At 40.1% G+C, this 17932-nt stretch overlaps 1 protein-coding gene across 3 annotated transcripts in view; it reads left to right on the forward strand.

The window, feature by feature from the left end:
• EXTL3 (exostosin like glycosyltransferase 3) overlaps positions 1 to 17932 on the forward strand; it is a 75721-nt gene that overhangs the window by 41245 nt on the left and 16544 nt on the right. For all 3 annotated transcript variants that reach the window (XM_029938453.1, XM_029938454.1, XM_029938455.1), the window contains exons 3-4: positions 225 to 2853; positions 14951 to 15078. In XM_029938453.1, the coding sequence (XP_029794313.1) occupies positions 706 to 2853; positions 14951 to 15078 (2276 nt within the window). In that variant the 5' untranslated portion in view covers positions 225 to 705. The remainder of the gene's footprint in view (positions 1 to 224; positions 2854 to 14950; positions 15079 to 17932) is intronic.

Below are 17932 nucleotides of genomic sequence, written 5' to 3' on the forward strand. Positions count from 1 at the left end.
AACTGAAGTTGTTTTTGGACACTTACCCATTTCTTCTTAGCCACAAGTAAAATATCCTTACTGAACACAACCTGAACTGAACTTAAAATGTTCTGTGAGACACACACCAATGTTCCAACTGTTGTTTTACCTTTTAAGATTTAAGCATTTTTTAGATACTAAGGAAGGGTGGGGTTGTTGCACATAATCTTTTCAAGACTGACACTGTTTTCTTTCTTTTGCAGGCCTCATTGTTGGCAATGACATTGATAAGAGGCTGGCATTCGTTTCTCTTCTAACCAGCTACTTTATAACTGTGAATAGTAACTATGCATATTTATTACTCAGCAAAGCCAAGGAACAAGAGCTATGGCAGTTGAAAAAGTCTGTCTGATTCGAGGGTATTTTTCCTGGGTTTTATCATCAGGGACCTTCTCCGTTTCATCTCATCACCAATGTGGTACCTTTTGCCATGTGATAAAGATTAAGGATATGTTCTTTGGTCAACAACCAGAGCTTAAAATCTGCTGGAATAAGGTCAGAGACCATTTCAATTACAGCTGAGGAAAATGAAATTTCCATTGTATTCGGTGCCTTGTACAGGGAGCACACTAACTCTTAACAGAAAGGTCTGAGTGAAAAGAGATTGAGTTCATCTAATAGAAACTCATGGTTATGGCGAGTGACCCAACGTGATTAGAGGGGGCAAGAGCCACACAGGAACTCATGACGGGCTATACCATGTTGCGGAATGGGGGAGTGGGGAATGGAGGTCAAACCTGTATGTTACGGTGGTCCAACCGGATCCGACTCACGTGGCTCAGTTTCACGCTCTTCATCATTCTGGTTTTCTTCCCCCTTATTGCTCACTATTATCTCACCACTCTGGATGAGGCCGATGAGGCAGGCAAGCGGATTTTTGGCCCAAGGGCTGGTAATGAACTATGTGAGGTAAAGCATGTGCTGGATCTTTGCCGGATTCGTGAGTCTGTAAGTGAAGAGCTCCTGCAGCTGGAAGCCAAGCGGCAAGAGCTGAACAGTGAAATTGCCAAGCTGAATCTGAAGATTGAAGCCTGTAAGAAGAGTATTGAGAATGCCAAGCAGGACTTGCTTCAGCTCAAGAATGTCATTAGCCAGACTGAGCATTCTTATAAAGAGCTGATGGCTCAAAATCAGCCCAAACTTTCTCTACCTATCCGACTGCTTCCAGAGAAGGACGATGCTGGTCTTCCTCCCCCAAAGGTCATACGGGGATGCCGGCTGCACAATTGTTTTGATTATTCTCGCTGTCCTCTCACCTCCGGTTTTCCAGTCTATGTATATGACAGTGACCAGTTTGCCTTTGGCAGCTACCTGGATCCTTTGGTCAAGCAGGCTTTTCAGGCTACAGCACGAGCCAACGTTTATGTTACAGAAAATGCGGACATTGCCTGCCTTTATGTGATATTGGTGGGAGAAATACAGGAGCCAGTAGTGCTTCGGCCTGCTGAACTCGAGAAGCAGCTCTATTCTCTTCCACATTGGCGGACAGATGGACACAACCACGTCATCATCAATCTGTCGCGGAAGTCAGATACACAGAATTTACTATATAACGTCAGTACAGGCCGGGCCATGGTGGCCCAGTCCACTTTCTATGCTGCCCAGTACAGACCAGGCTTTGACTTGGTAGTATCACCACTCGTCCATGCCATGTCAGAGCCCAACTTCATGGAAATCCCACCACAGGTGCCAGTTAAGCGGAAATATCTTTTCACCTTCCAGGGTGAGAAGATTGAATCACTGAGATCCAGCCTTCAGGAGGCCCGCTCCTTTGAAGAAGAAATGGAGGGTGACCCTCCAGCCGACTACGATGATCGTATCATTGCCACCTTGAAGGCTGTCCAGGACAGCAAGCTAGATCAGGTCCTGGTAGAATTTACCTGCAAAAACCAGCCTAAACCCAGTCTGCCTACTGAGTGGGCACTGTGTGGGGAGCGTGAGGACCGCTTAGAATTACTGAAGCTTTCCACCTTTGCCCTCATTATCACTCCTGGGGACTCTCGCTTGGTTATTTCATCTGGGTGTGCAACACGGCTCTTTGAAGCCCTGGAAGTTGGTGCTGTCCCAGTTGTGCTGGGGGAGCAGGTCCAGCTTCCCTACCAGGACATGCTGCAGTGGAATGAGGCAGCCCTGGTGGTGCCTAAGCCGCGTGTTACCGAGGTTCATTTTCTGTTGCGAAGCCTCTCAGATAGTGATCTGCTGGCTATGAGGCGGCAAGGCCGCTTTCTCTGGGAGACATACTTCTCAACTGCTGACAGTATTTTCAATACCGTGCTGGCTATGATTAGGACTCGCATACAGATCCCAGCTGCTCCCATTCGGGAAGAGGCAGCAGCTGAGATCCCCCATCGTTCAGGCAAGGCGGCTGGAACGGACCCTAACATGGCCGACAACGGGGATCTGGACCTGGGGCCCGTGGAAACGGAGCCGCCTTATGCCTCACCTAAATACCTCCGCAACTTTACTTTGACTGTCACTGATTTCTACCGCAGCTGGAACTCTGCTCCAGGCCCTTTCCATCTGTTCCCCCACACACCCTTTGACCCTGTGTTGCCCTCAGAGGCCAAATTCTTGGGCTCCGGGACTGGATTTCGGCCTATTGGTGGTGGAGCTGGGGGTTCTGGCAAAGAGTTTCAAGCAGCACTTGGAGGCAACGTTCCACGAGAGCAGTTCACGGTGGTGATGTTGACTTATGAGCGGGAGGAAGTGCTTATGAACTCTTTAGAGAGATTGAATGGCCTCCCTTACCTGAACAAGGTAGTGGTGGTATGGAATTCTCCCAAGCTACCGTCGGAGGACCTTCTGTGGCCCGACATTGGCGTCCCCATCATGGTAATAGAAAAATGAGCAGTTTGTTTTACTGCATGAGATAGAATTTCACTCTTAATCCTTTTTCCAAATATATATAAAGTGTATCTTTGTAGGTACACTTTTTTTTTTTTTATTTTTTTACCCATACAGATTTCCTTTCCCCATGGAATTTCTGCTTGCTCCTTTTTCAGTCCTTTCAGGCCTTGCCAGTTCCATCTCTGCTACTCACTTCCTCTAAATCTCCTAAGACTCCAAAACTGAAATCCAGACTGGCCTCATGAAGTTTTTCAGAAGCCCTTCAGTTACCCCATTGGTGTCTTCTGTGTCATAACAGATATTGTTGAGAACAATGATGACAAAACTATTAGGAAGCACTTAGGATTTTAGGGTGTATGGAATTTAGGATTTATAGAACTTAGATAATTATTATGGTCTCTTCACTTTGTTTCTATAGAGACTGAGGCTTCGAGAGATTAACTGATCTGCCCAAGGTCGTGATTAATAAAGGACTAGCCGAACTTTAGGGTGTCTGATGACAGAAGCTGCATTTTTAATCACTTCCCAGATTTAGTAAGAAGACCCATTTCTTTTTCAGGATATTATAGAAGTCTTTTGAAGGATTAGAGTTGAGGGTTCCAAGTATTTGGGAGTTGAAGATCCTGAATCTTCTCTATAGTCTGTTCCAGGTTCTTTCTCAGATTCTTTATTTTATCTGTTGTGACTTGGATGCTGTATTTTACAGGAAAAATAGTAATCTGTTATGCAGGATAGGGCTTTAGTTCTGAGTACTTTGTTTATCCACCTTCTGGCATATATTTGGCCTAAGCAGATTACCCATTTATCTTAAATGTGGGGCCATAGAGCAAGTCATAAGCCAACAAACCGTCAACTACTTACCCTGTGGCATAGACTTTCCAGAAAAAGGTAGCAAAGATAGGCAAAAGTTCTGGTGTGCCATCCATTGTCAGAAGTTTGCTTAAGAAATTAGTGTCGTTTTTAGGAAGAACTTATCTGAAGGGGAATATTAGGACTAGACCGGTTTTTAAAAAATTTATATCAAGAAACTAGTTGATGTGAAATATTTTCTAAGCAGCAGAATGGAATAATAGGATAGTATGAGTTTTGGATTAATATAGACCTGGGATTAGGTAAATATTTTGTGATCTTTGATGAGTTAATTAACTTCTTTGACATGGATTAAACGGAAAAATAAAATCATACAAGTGAGGAATCTAGAAAGGTACCTAATAAGTGTTTGATTCCTACTTACCCCTTTGTGTCTAAGAAGATGGGAGGCAGCACGGATATCTGGCTGGGTTGTGGACAGCGTTAACTCACTTCACTGGTAGTCTTCTCATATCCTCTGCATAACAGCTCTTACTGCTTGCTTTCTCCTGTACAGATCTTTGTTTTCAATTTTCTTTTTTATTACTGCTGCTACTTACTACCACTGTTAGTCTTTCCTTGTATTTTATTTAGTCGAGTTTATAATCTGAGGCTCTTCAAAGACTGTGTAGGATTCCGAAAACTTTTGATCCCATAATTTATCTTGTATATTAAGAAAAGTGTTGTAAATGGGAAGATTTCTTTCCAAATAAATTTCACTTTTTCCTTTCTCAGTTACAACTTCTTAAATGTCATTGAAATTAAAAAGAAAAAAAGTGTTTGTTCTGTGAAAGGTGGATGCTGCTCAAATAGAATAATAAAGCAGCTTTTGTTTTCCTTTTTTCCTGAGTTTTCTTTGAATTTGATAGGGATGTAGAGAAGCTGATGCCACCCTGTGAACAATGAGTGAAATTAGTTAGAGAACTTACCAGAACTAATCCTCTCTTTTAACTCTGGTGGGGAATAAGTGGTCCTCTTTGATTACTGGGCAGCTCACTGCAATAATACAATGCCTAGTTGGAAAATGCCAGAAACTTTCCAAATGGGGGGCCATTCTGAATAGCTTGCTCATACTCATGATACCAATTTTTCCCCTAGATCTTCTGAAAGAAAGGAAACACTTTTAAGCTAGAGAATTCACTGTATTCTCTAAATATTTTGACTGTTCTTTCTGTTTAAGAGAGGCAGGTTATTTTTGGGCAGCTGTTGAATTGCTGACCTCTTGGGCATAGAGTCAACACTGCCAGGTATCAAGACCAGGAGGTACTGACTGCTCTCTCCCTGTGGAGAAATGGCACTGCTATGAGACGTTGCAGAGTAGTTTTCCTACCCAGGATGCAGATGTACCCTGTTCATTACGTTGCAATTAACAGGTCTTCATAAAATTAGCAGTAGGGTTGTTCCCAGGCAGTGTGTCAGATTCTAGTCCTTCAGGGAAAATGATTTGAAATCAGCATATTTGAATCAATCCGGGAACCCACATATCATTTCAGAAAATGAGGGGCAACATGTGCTTTTCTTGTGCTCAGGTTCTCACCTAAGCATTAGGCATAAATGCTAAATATTTGTGGGCTATGAAATCTATTGAGCCCTGGTTTTTGAGTAGAGCAGGATTGTCTTAGGGGTACTCTGTGGGATTTGTGTATTAAAATTCCTCTGGAATTCCACTGGATCTGGCTTAGAGCAAATGTGGTCTTTACCACCATCCTTTGACACTCTTGCCCCAAATACTTTGATTCTGTTCAGTTCAAATGGGAAAGGGCCTGGGCAAGGTGACTAGACTCCACCTAGAGAGATGGGAAGAGTGTGCACTCACATGCTGAAGAGAGGCAGAGAGAGGGAGAGAATCCCAAGCAGGTGTTGCACTGTCAGTGCAGAGTCTGGTGTGGGGCTTGATCTCCTGAATTGTGAGATCATGACAGGAGCTGAAATCAAGAGTCAGACATTCAGTCAACTGAGCCACCCAGGCGCCCCATGCGTATTAGACATTTTGACTCTGTCCCACCGTTCTCAGTGTCTCTTCATTTTTTAAAAATCTTTTTTCTGTTCTGCAGTTTTGATAATTTCTCTTGATTTATCATCATGTTCACAAACTTTCATGTGTTATCTCTACACTTAAGCTCCTCCAGTCAATTTTCAGTTACAAATATTATATATTTTCCAGTTCCAGAATATCCATGTTTTTAAAATAATAGTTTCCATTTCGCTGCTGAGATTTCCTCTCCTTTTTTTCCATTCTGAGTACACTTCATTGAGCATAGTTACAATAGCTACTTTAACATTTTTGCTATTCCAACATAGAGGTCATTTGGGGTTTTGTTTTCATTGACCTTTTTTTCTTGAAGGTCATGGTTTTCTGGTTCTTGGTACATCACACAGTTTGGTATTAAACTCTGTACATTGTGAATATTACGTTATGAAACTGGATTTTGTTTTATTTCTCTGTACTGATATTTAGTTTTCACAGACAGTTTATTTGTTTGGACTCAAACTACAAATTCAGTCTCTTGAGTGGCAACTCAAATGTAGGTTCAACCCTTTTATTGGTCTGCTTACCGACAGTACCAAGCATGCATGCATGTGTGGTTTAGAGATGGACCTGCGACTGGGTAGTTTATACATAGAACTCGGAGCTCCCCCTATCTGCCTCACTCTTTTCTGGAACCTCCTTTCTTTCCTGGGTCTGTTTTTGCCCCTAACTCTTCCCTCGTATTCTTCAGGCCAGAAAGACTTGGGTGTTGTGTGTGAGGTTAGCTGTTTTGCATGGTGCCCACGCTGGCCTCCGATCAGGGTAAGAGCAACAGTGATTCCACTCATGTCGGTAACTCCTTCCTAAATCTCAGCTCCTCTCCATAATCTGTACCCTTCTGCTTACTGCTGGCTAGTGCCTTCAGATAATTGGCTTTTTGCGTGTTTTTGTCCAGAGTTTATAGCTACCATCTGCAGGAGGATTGGGTCTAGGAGGAGCTCATTCAGACATCCTGGAAACAGAAACTCTTTTTGATACAGTCCACCCCACATTTTAGCTTGAGTTATTACTTTATTTTGACCAGTTAATACATCTTCCTTACTCTACTTTGTATTCTGCAAAATAGTAATAAACAGGGTGGCCTTATTTGAAGCATTCTGTGGAAATGAGAACATCACATCTGTCCTTTTGGAGTTTAAAAACTTGGGTTGTTATGAAGGAGGACATGTTTTAGTTACTAACAGTGTAGTTTTGCTCACTCAGAGTACCACCCATATTCACGTTGCACACTTACTCATTCCTTAGTCTTGTGGGCAGCCCTTTCCCAATTCTTAATTTTTAATTCTCTTTTCCAGAAAGGGCACAGTTAATTTCCACAGGTGCCTGGCCTGGGAAGGCCTCCTTGAAGAGGTCACATTTGAGCAGAAGCTTGGATGAAGTGAGGGAATGGGCCATCTAAATTCTGGAGGATTATGCAGAGAAATGGCAAATGCAAGAAGCGTGTCATGTCCAAGACGTGGCAAGAATGCCCCGTGTATCTGGGGTGGAGTAATCAAGGAGAGCATTGGAAAGGAGGTTGATGAAAGCAGAAGTCAGCACATGTAGAACAATTATAGGCCATGGTAAGGATTCTAGATTTTATTTGAAGTATATTAGGATGCTGTTGGGAGGTTTTGAGTAAAGGGTAATATGGTATGTGTTGGCCTGTGGGGAAGAGAGCAGAAGAAACAGTTGAGAGGCTATGATTGCAGGGGCCTACGTGAGGGGTGTTGGCAGCTTGGACCAGAGCAGTAGTGGTGGAGAGGGTCAGCTAAGCGTATCAGCCCTCTCTTTGACCCCAAGTTCTCTGTAGAAGTGGTAAGACCAGAATGTGCCCATTTTTCCAAAACTATATATAGAGATAATGAGATTATTTTTCACTACCATTTTCCCTCCCTCCCAGCCCTTGAGAGTAGAACTGTAAAAGGAGAACTCTAGTTTGGAAACCTAATGTCATGCCAGAGTAGTTATTGTCATGTCAGTCATCAAGCCGGTAGTTAACTAAGGGAACCAGAAGGAAGGAAGGAAGACTGCAAGAGAACTCAGCCTCGTTAATAACCAGGCTTGGACCTCTGCCAGTCAGGCTGTTAAAGGCTTTACTTCTGGCTAGAACTCTGGCAATAGTAGAGATAATAATAAAGGCTATTCCTCAGAAAGTTGATAACTTTGTTTTTATCTGTGTCCACTCTTCTTTAAAAAAATTACTTGAGGGGTGCCTCAGTGGCTCAGTTGTTTGAGTGTCTTGACTCTTGATTTCAGGTCAGGTCTTGATCTCAGGGTTGTTAGTTCAAGCAAGTAATCTACATATTACTTGAATAGGTCAGATGATATTTTCCTAAAATTGTGATTTCTAAGCAAAAGTAACAGGAAAAATCTTGTCCAGTTTTTCTAGGTCTAAGATTGTACAAAGTCTGGTAGACTTCACTAGGTTTGGCATATCTGGTTTTTTTTTCTTTGACATTATTTAATAACTTGGCTGTTTTAGCTATGGCTCCCTTTTCTCTGTTTGAGAAAAGGCTACATGGCTGTGAAGGAGAATTCTTGAAAACAGAGCTACCAGAAGTCAGAAATTATAGTAAAAATTATAAGTGTGTAATATAAAGGAATTCCCAAAAAGTCATGTTGCACAAATGATTTCCTAATTGCTATAAATCATTTCTTTAGGGAATACCTCCCTTTCTCAGTCTATATGTACTCTTTTTACTAATTCAAAGTAAGAAATCTGAGACTGAGAGAATTTTATTGCTTTGGGCACTCAACCAATTAATACCCAAATTAGTTTTCAAGTCTTAGGACTTCTGACCACGGTCAGTGCATACTTTTCTTTTTACTTTTTTTTACCAAATCTAAATTTCTTGAAAGGCACTGCTTACAGGTTGAAATAAGATGTTTACAAAGTAAACTAGGAAGAGATTGTATTAATCTTATGTGATAACAATTGCTAACAAGTTTTGACCATTTTCTATGTGCTAGGTCAGCACTGTATTGTGCTCTGTATATGCATTCTCTCATTTAAAAAATACTGATTTATTTTGAGAGAAAGTGAGAGAGCGTGGGCACGTGAGTGGTGGAGGGGCAGAGAGCCAGGGAGAGAGAGAACTGCAAGCAGGCTTTGCTCCATCAGCGTGGAGTCTGACTCAGGCTCCATACCAAGAACCCGTGAAATCATGACCTGAGCCGAAGTCAAGAGCTGGACGCTTAGCTGACTGAGCCACCAGGCACCCCTGCACTCCTCCTTTGATGGCGAACCTCTAACTATGCTGTTTTACCTACAGTTTCATAGAGATCATGTGCATCTGTTTCTTTTGTGAGTTAAAACAGACTTATCTCATAACCTAAAATATATTTTTTAATACTGCATCAGACCCAAATTTAAAGTAAGTTATAAATAGAAAACTAGTTCACTGTGTTACCTTCTTATTCCTTTCCCTGCCTTTGCATTACCTAACTCTTTGTCCCTACTAGTGTTTATTGAATGAATGAGTTCCTTGAAAAATCAAGATATTTTAACGCTCCTTGGCCTCTCTGTGTTGATCACCTCTCCACCGTAGTCACCTCAAGCTGTTTTGATATGGGTCCTTGTCTCACAGGTAGGTGTACAGGACTGCCAGCTTCCTTTTGAATCTCATTTTCTTAAGCCCTGAGCTCTGTGATGGGTTACGTTAAAAAAAAAAAAAAAACAACTTTAAAAAATTTTTAAATGAACTTTTTAATGTTTATTTTTGAGAGAGAGACAGAGAGAGAGAAAGGAAATGAGGGGGGAGGGGAAGAGAGAGAGGGAGACACCGAATCTGAAGCAGACTCTGGGCTCTGAGCTGTCAGCACAGAGCCTAATGTGGGGCTTGAACCCATGAAGTGTGAATCATGACCTGAGCTGAAGTCAAGTGACTGAGCTACCCAGGTGCCCCAGTTACTTTTTTATGTTAGAGGAAAGGGGAAGATGGAGAACAAAAGGTAATTGCTGTTTATCTTATTGCCTGTATGATGACTTGACATAAGGTTCATTTTCAGAAGTGGATTCATTACAGAAATGTATTACACATGTGTATGTATTGTTTGAGACTGGAGACTGCTCGCTTTGGCTAGGAAAAATTTGATCTTAAGGAGAGAGAGGAGAACATTTTAAGTGCATTTAAATTGCTGAATTTAATAGGTGGCATTACGTGTTTGCATGGTGCCTTATATTTTCCACATATATTTTCTTATTTTATTACATGTTAGGTATGTTTTACCTTTTTGTGTTTCGTGTTCTTGGTCTGTGTTATGATTTGGGTTAATTCACTTCATTTCTTCATGTCCTATTTTTCTTACCTCCCAACTTCAAAGACCTGCCTATGGCTAGTCATGAGCTGGTCTTATAAAAGATTCCATATTCAGGTAGTTCTTCCATTTGAACCCAAATTCATCCTGATGCACTTAAGCAATGTCACCAAATTGTAGCAATGTTCGATTGTTGCTTGTTAATAGCAATAACTACTTACATTTCCATCCCTTAGGTATTAAGAGATATTTGCTATTAATTGGGGATTAAACTTATCATGATAGCTAATTATGGTGTAAATTCATACTTTCTTAATTAATGTGAATTTGCTGACTTAGAGGCCAAATACCTTGTTAGCATACTAGGAGAAAGGATCTTTTTAGAGTAGTTGCTCTTTATCATTCATAAATTCTAGAATTCCTCAAGAACCAGCTTGAATGTTACCTGAGGTTACTAGTTATTTTTTGATTATGCATCCACTTGTATACATTTGCATACAGTAGGATTCCAGACCATGACTGCTGTACTGTTCCATTGTGATGGGAAGAGAGGGGCAGTGAGAGCAAGTCCAGGCTTTTATGAATGATGGTAAACAGGAGAACTAGTGAAGCATTCCCAGGAACCATTGTACATGAAACAAGAAAAATGAATGTTAGCGAGCATTGCTCCTGATTTCACCATTGTGGGTTGATGGATTGTTTTGTTGTAGAAAATTAGATTAAATGCTAGGGGGTTTCAGTATATAGAATGTTATAGTTTTGATATATAAATTTATTGAGTCTTTATTCTGAAAATAGAATGGACAGGGCTAGATTAGGGCTTATTTCCTAATCATTTGGTTGTTTGTTCATTTATAAAATGTCTGTTGAACACCTGCTATGTGCCAGGCACATTGCTCGATACGTTTTGGTCAGTGTCATAACCAGTAATTAACTCAGTAACTTGGGGATCAGTCTTCATGTCCACAAGTTACTAAAGTATAATCATTAGGCACGAAAAAATAGCTGGTGTTGAAGAAGGAAGAGGTGTTTTTTAGTTTGAAGAACAAAACAATATCAACAAAAATGAGAATATTTTGTAAACATGACTTACTGCTCTGGTTGACTCATTTCTTTCCTGTTCAACCTGCCATTCCTCAGGCTCTTAGATGCCAATGCTGATCTGATGCATGTCTATGTTACAAATAATTAAGTCTTTTTGTCTGTGTGTTTTTGGTGCCAGAATTGATGGTGGTAGGTTTGCTGAGCAGAATTTTGTCTAGCCATTAAGCAGTATAGCTTTGAAGTAAAACTGTTAGAAGAAAGCTTTCACTCTTTTCCTTTACTTAATTTTAGTTTATATTTGCAGTGTGTGTAAGTGCAGAAATCTCCTTTTGGTTGTAAGGAAAAGGTAAATTGTTCTTAAATTGTTCATAAAATAACGAACTGCTTTTGCTGTACTGTCTTCTGAATGTTGACTCTAAATCTGGGGGTCTCCTCAATGGCACTAATGACATTTAGAGCTGGATAATTTTTTGCCATGGGTGGTTGTCCTGTGCTTTGTAGTATTTAGCTGCATCTCTGGCCTCTGCTGAGTAGATATGAGTAGCTCACCCCCTTCCACTACCAGTTGTGACAACCAAAAATGTCCACAGCCATTGTTTAATATGTTTCTTGGGCAAAATCACTCATAGTTGAGAATCACTGCTGTAAATTTTTAAAGCAGAATTACTGACCACAGTTGTTTGTGAGCTAACCAGACATAAGCTCCTGCAGTTCATGATGCTCTGTTTCTGGGAATCCTTAAATCTTTTCTTTTATTCTGATGGCTATTGCATCAATTCCCTAATCCTGAAAATCTTGCTACCGTCCAACCCAGAGGCGTTGTGCCAGGATGAGCAGAGATAGTATGTGTACCATAGTTCTGGAATCCATAGTAGTTGTTTGTAATGGAGTTGCCTCTTCCTGAACTTTAATAAACTTGCTAAAAAAATGTGAAATCTAGGCTAAACCACATTTGGTATTAGATCTTCAGTTCTAAGTCTTTCAAAGGACAAGCAAGTCATCTTGATTTGGTTTACTTTGTAAATTGGACAAAAATTTTGAATGTTCTCTAGGCATCAAATCATGACTATTTTAGTTTGTGTTGGTGCTTCTTGTTTTTAGAGTGAATGAGGTTGTTTATAAGATTGTCAGGTTTGGCGGATGAACAAGTTCCATTTTTGCACACAGTATGGGGCTGTATTCATTTAGGAGAGAGGTTCCTTACTTACCTTTGTACACATAAGTGGTGAAGTTGGAATGTGAAGTTAGGCTTTTCTTTTTTTAAAAAAGTTCTGTCTCTTTTTTTTTTCATTCCTTTTCTTTTTTTAAAGAAAGAGCATGTGAGCCTGGGAGAGGGGCAGAGGGGAAGAGAGAGAGAATCTTAAGCAGGCTCCATGCTCAACATGGAGCCTGACATGGGTCTGGAGCCTGACACGGGCCTTGATTCCATGACCCTAGGATCATGACCGTGAGTCAGATGCTCAACCATCTGAGCCATCTTGGCGCCCCCAGGCTTTTTTGATGGATGCCACAGCCGTGCTTTTCCTCTGCCAACCCTCTCAAAATTTAATGTGCATAGGAATCACCTGGAGATTTTGCAGGTTTCTGACTTGGTAGGTTTGGGGTAGGTGTGTGTTTCAAGAGAGTCCACATGGGCTGGTGTTTGGCTTATAATTGAGTACTAAAGTTCTGTGCTGTGTTCCTGGATTGCTAATTTTGCTGTAGATAATCTGCCTAGTGTCTAGCCTGCAAAACTGATAATCTACAGTTGAATAGTCAAGAATTGAATATTTTTTCTTCATTTTAAGCTGTGTGTTTTTGCTGCTAGAGTTGAGGGGAAGCTTTGTCCACCTGCACTGGCAGACTTTCAGTTCTCTATTAAGTGGATGCTAAGTGTGTTAGGAAAGTAAAATGAATGACCAAGAGTGGTTTGTTGGGGGTGGTGAGCAAACAGCTGCCATAGTCCATTGACTGTGAGGTGGACATTATTTTATATTTTAACATCTTTGAAGTTGGGTGGCCTTAAGATAGATGGCATTTTGTGTTTGCTGAGCTTGGCATTTGGCTTCTGCTACTTCCAAATACTTCCCTGCTCCTTGGAGATGGAGCCCAGCACCTACTATGGTGAGTAGTTTGGTGGTCATCTTCCCCTCCCTGCTCATCTTTTCTCCAACCTGGACCTCAGAGCTTTGTTCTATAGCTGCTGAATCTGAGCTTGGGAGACCTGGGCTTGCTTCCAGGGGACTTTTTATATAGTCAAATGTGCTGGAGGGCAGGAGGGGTTTCTGTGTCAATTGCTTGGCTCCGACATCTGTTTTCTGTAGTAGCAAATCTGATTATAGATCCTTTCTTGTCTTGGGAGGAATTCCTCTGGGGCTGAGGCAAAGTCTTTTAAGACTTTTTAAAGCTCTTTAGTAAAGTAAACATTCTAAGTGACAAACTATTTCACGTATGTCCTTAGTTGACAGCATTTCTCTTTCTTGATGGTACAGAGATTAATAATGCCTTTTCTGTAGGTCTTTGATTTGATGAGATTTATAAACTTAATGTAAGTTTAGCAGAAAAGGACTGATTTGGAGTTAGAAGGCACAAATTAGCGTCTAGCTGTGCCACTTGCCATTTGTCCATGTACAAGGTGAGAGTTGGCAGTATGATTTGCAAGGCCTTTTGAGCTCTGAACTAATTAGATTCTAAGTATGTTAGAATGAATTAATTGAAGTGTGAGGACTCTGCTCTAAGAACCTAGAAGAGATTAATTTTGACAAGGGTGTAAGTAATAGGCATGGAGAGCTGGGCCTCCAGGGAGAGCATAATTTTGGTAGAAGAATAGGAGAGTGTTTTAAGCTATGGAGGCAGTATTTGTGAAGTCATAGGGGTACCTTTGAAAGCATTCCTAAGTTCTTAGACCCTGGATGTAGTTCTGTTCATCAAGCTAGGTAGAGCTTATTCTCAGTACAAGCAAAAGTTTCTGTTGAAAGTAAGATGACCCTCCCTGTCTTTCTAAAAAGAAATTCCCTCAGGAAGTTCTCTTTGTTTTTGGTTTTTGAGAATAAAATGATAGTTTCTCATTAGTTGGATCAATTAGATATAGGAACCATAAAAATAAGATGAGCTATTAAAGTATTGAGTGTGGTCGTCTTCATATTGAGCAAGGTGAATAACAAAGCTACCTCCTACATTGTAGTAAACTATGCTCATCTAAGATGAGGTCTAAGTAAAAAACAAATTTCTTTGTAATATAATTCTATTCGGGCACTCATCTTTGTTTTATGAAGAAAATACTGCTTTGCATATGTGGGTCACTTTGGATAGAGAGTCTTTGAATTGGGATTTGCTGTGGACACAGCTGTTAGTTTTACTGAATTAGGTACCCCTTGAAAGAAAAAAGCATCTGTATGTGTAGTCAGTGTCAGTTGCAAAGGTAAGGTAATTAACCTCAACTGGATGGGCTCTCCTTTTTTTTTTTTCTTTCCTTCTGGTAATACCAGAAGAAAAAAGCCTTTAAATTGGACGTCAGAAATGACACAGACTCAAGGGATTTCTGAGTTGGGTTTAAAATTTATGAGTAAGCCAGGGGATTTCAGAGCTGGGAATTAGAATATCAGTTCTACTCTGCCACCTTGTGTTCTCTTGGGAAAGTTATTTTTAACTTACGTGGACTGTGTTTATCGTTTATATAAAATAATCCTCAGCTTTAACTTGTTTTACAAGAAAATTAGTTAGCAAATGAATAATGCTTAAAATGTGAAATCCTTATACATGTGGTGAATTATAAGATCAGGTTCTGTTCCTGAAAGGCATGTGCTGGATTTTATGAGTGATAGGCAACCAGGCAAGATTATTTGGTAAATTTAGCCACAGTCTCCTTTGACTTCCAGGCAGTTTGGTTTTACATTCTATAATGCAGCATTGATCATTAGTGTTCTTCCTTCCTCCTTACAGGTGGTCCGGACTGAGAAGAACAGTTTGAACAACCGATTCTTGCCCTGGAATGAAATTGAGACAGAGGCTATCCTGTCTATTGATGATGATGCTCACCTCCGCCATGATGAAATCATGTTTGGGTTTCGGTGAGCAGCTGATTTTTAATCAAGAAACACTTTTGTTTGCACGTGACAGAAAACCAACTCAGACCTGGATTAGGCAGCAAATGAATTTCTTGGCTGATAGTAACAAGTCCTCAGAGGTAGTAAAGGCTGACTTAGGACCTAGCTGGATTTTGGGTCTTAGGTGATATTGGAGAACTCCATTTCTCTTCTTCTTCTTTTTTTTATTTTTTTTTTTATTTTTATGTCTTTCTTTTATTTTGAGAGACAGAGACAAGGAGTGAGTGGGGGATGGGCAGAGAGAAAGAGAGAGAGACAGACAGAATGTGAAGCAGGCTCCAGGCTCTGAGCTGTCAGCACAGAGCCCAATGCAGGGCTTGAACCCAAGGACGGTGAGATCATGACCTGAGCTGAAGTCAGATGCTAAACTAACTGAGTCACCCAGGCACCCCAACCATTTCTTTTCATCTCTAGGTTTTGCTTTTCTCTTTGTTGCCTGTGATCTCTCATAGGCTCTACCTCAGAGGCTAGGGAGGTGGATTCTATGATTGGCTAGATCAGGGTTATCTGCCTGACCCTGGAGCTGAATGTATCATCCTCCAACCACAAACATGGACTGAGTGGAGGCAAGGGTAGCTCCCTAATGGAAATATGAGGTTTTTATGTTTCCAGGAATAGCTCCCAGTCAGGCAGAAGCAACATGTTGCTATGTTTTGGGGCAATGGAATGGTGCCAGAATCCTGGGGATTGAAAGATTTGGGAAAAGATGGGCTTAGAAGCAAAGATCCAAGAGAAAGAGGGAGGAGTAGGAGGAGGAGGAGGAGGAGAGGTTGTTTTCATGATCAAAATGCATGACATTTGTTGAGCCCATACTGTGTTCCAGAGACTAGCTGAGCACTTTGTGTGGTTTTATTTCATTAACACTGCTCTAAAACTTGATGATGTAAGTTGTACTCATCTCCATATTACATAGGAATAAATAGAGATCAAGGAGGGCAAAACCATGATGTTAGAAAGTAAGTGGCAGAACTGGAATCCAAATGCAAGTTTGTCTGACTCCAGAACATTCAGTCAATCACTAAACTATGTTGTTTTCTTAAATCTTAGTAGTTCTTATTGGCGCTTATATATCTCAGTTGAAGGAATGTTACAGGTAAGAGAGTGGAGTCAATCACGGCTATTCAGAATGTGACATGGACTAGTATGCTGAGCCATGGACAGTTTATGATCTGTCCACAGTGAGCTAAGGACAAATATTGAGGGTAGGCCTTAGCAACTTTAAAGCAATTTGAAATTTACTGTGACACCCAAGTTTGTGATCATTTTCTTGCAATTCATTTTTGGGTAAAGTTTATTGAATACAATTCATAAGTCATACAATTCACTCATTTAAGAATGACCATTCAGTGGTTTCAAGTATATTTACAGAGTTATGGAACCATCACTATGATCTTTTTAGAAATCTTTATTACCACCAAAAGAAACCCTATACCCATTAGCAATCACTTTCCATTTTCTTCCAACTACTCTAAGCCCTATGCAACTCTTAATCTGTGCGTCTATAAATTTGCTTATTGTAGACACCGAAAATAAATGGTACCATATGACATGTACCATTTTGTAACTGGCTTCTTTCACTTAATGTAATGTTTATAAGGTTCACCCATCTCAGCATGTGTCAGTCCTTCCTTTTGTATATATGCACATTTGGTTGGTTCTTTTATCTGGTGATGGACATTTGGGTCATTTCTACTTCTTGGTTATTACGAAAAAGGTATGAAAATTTATGTACAAGTGTTTGTGTGAACATTTCATTTCTCTTGGATATATACATTGGAGTAGAACAGCTGAATCATATGGAAGCTCTTTAACATTTTGAGGAACTGCTGTATTGTTCTCCCCAGAGGCACCATTTTATATAGTCACCAGCAGTATATAAGGGTTCTAATTTCTCGATGTCTTTGATAATATTTGTTATTTTCCATTTTTCATTCATAGCCATCCTATTGTGTGTGATAAAGTGGTATTTCAATATAGTTTTGGTTTGCACCTCCCTAATGACTATTGATGTTGAGTATCTTTTTATGTGCCTAGTAACGGATTGTAGTGTGTTGGTAATTAGAACAGGAGCATGTTTAAAGAATAATTCAGTAAGGGTAAGGCATACCAAAGCATGACCTATTATAATATGGCACATAACTTAAACGTACTTAGTGCAATGCAAGTTGACTATGACATTAAGTAACTGATTATGTGCAGTGTTTTTATATTAAATCGATAGAATTATTTATAGTCAATATTTTAAAATACCCAGCTTTCAAATATTCACTGAGACCATACCAACTAAAACTACTGATGCATTCCTCCAGGAATTTATTTAAGCCATACCAGTGCTTCCATATTGATTTTTTCCCTTATTATTTAGTAGCTAATTAACCATATTTTTCTTCTATATAGCCATATTACATATTATTATTTAATATATAATTGACCATATCATGGTTGGCAGCCCTTAAACAAGTATGTTACCTTTTGATATCATGTATGTAGCAAATGAGATTCTACCTTATTAAGGACTAATTGCATTATATTGACTTAACATCAGCCAAATCAGATGATTAAAATATTGTTTCCTGTTCTTTTCTGCTGTTGTTTCAGGACTAGTAGAAGCAATAGACATTTGAAGAGATCAATATTTTTAAGAAATTTAGATATCCTGGTGGTATTTATTAGTAATTGTTATATTCTATAAATGTCAAAGTACATAATGAAAACATCTTATAGCTTTTTGGGCTGGTAATATGGAGTCCTTTTTAGGAGATAAATTAGGACAGAGGAAAGAGTTGGGTAGGAGATGGCCAAGGCCATCTAGGAGGCT

This window comes from Suricata suricatta, chromosome 1 (genome assembly GCF_006229205.1).
Source record: "Suricata suricatta isolate VVHF042 chromosome 1, meerkat_22Aug2017_6uvM2_HiC, whole genome shotgun sequence".
NCBI lineage: Eukaryota > Metazoa > Chordata > Mammalia > Carnivora > Herpestidae > Suricata > Suricata suricatta.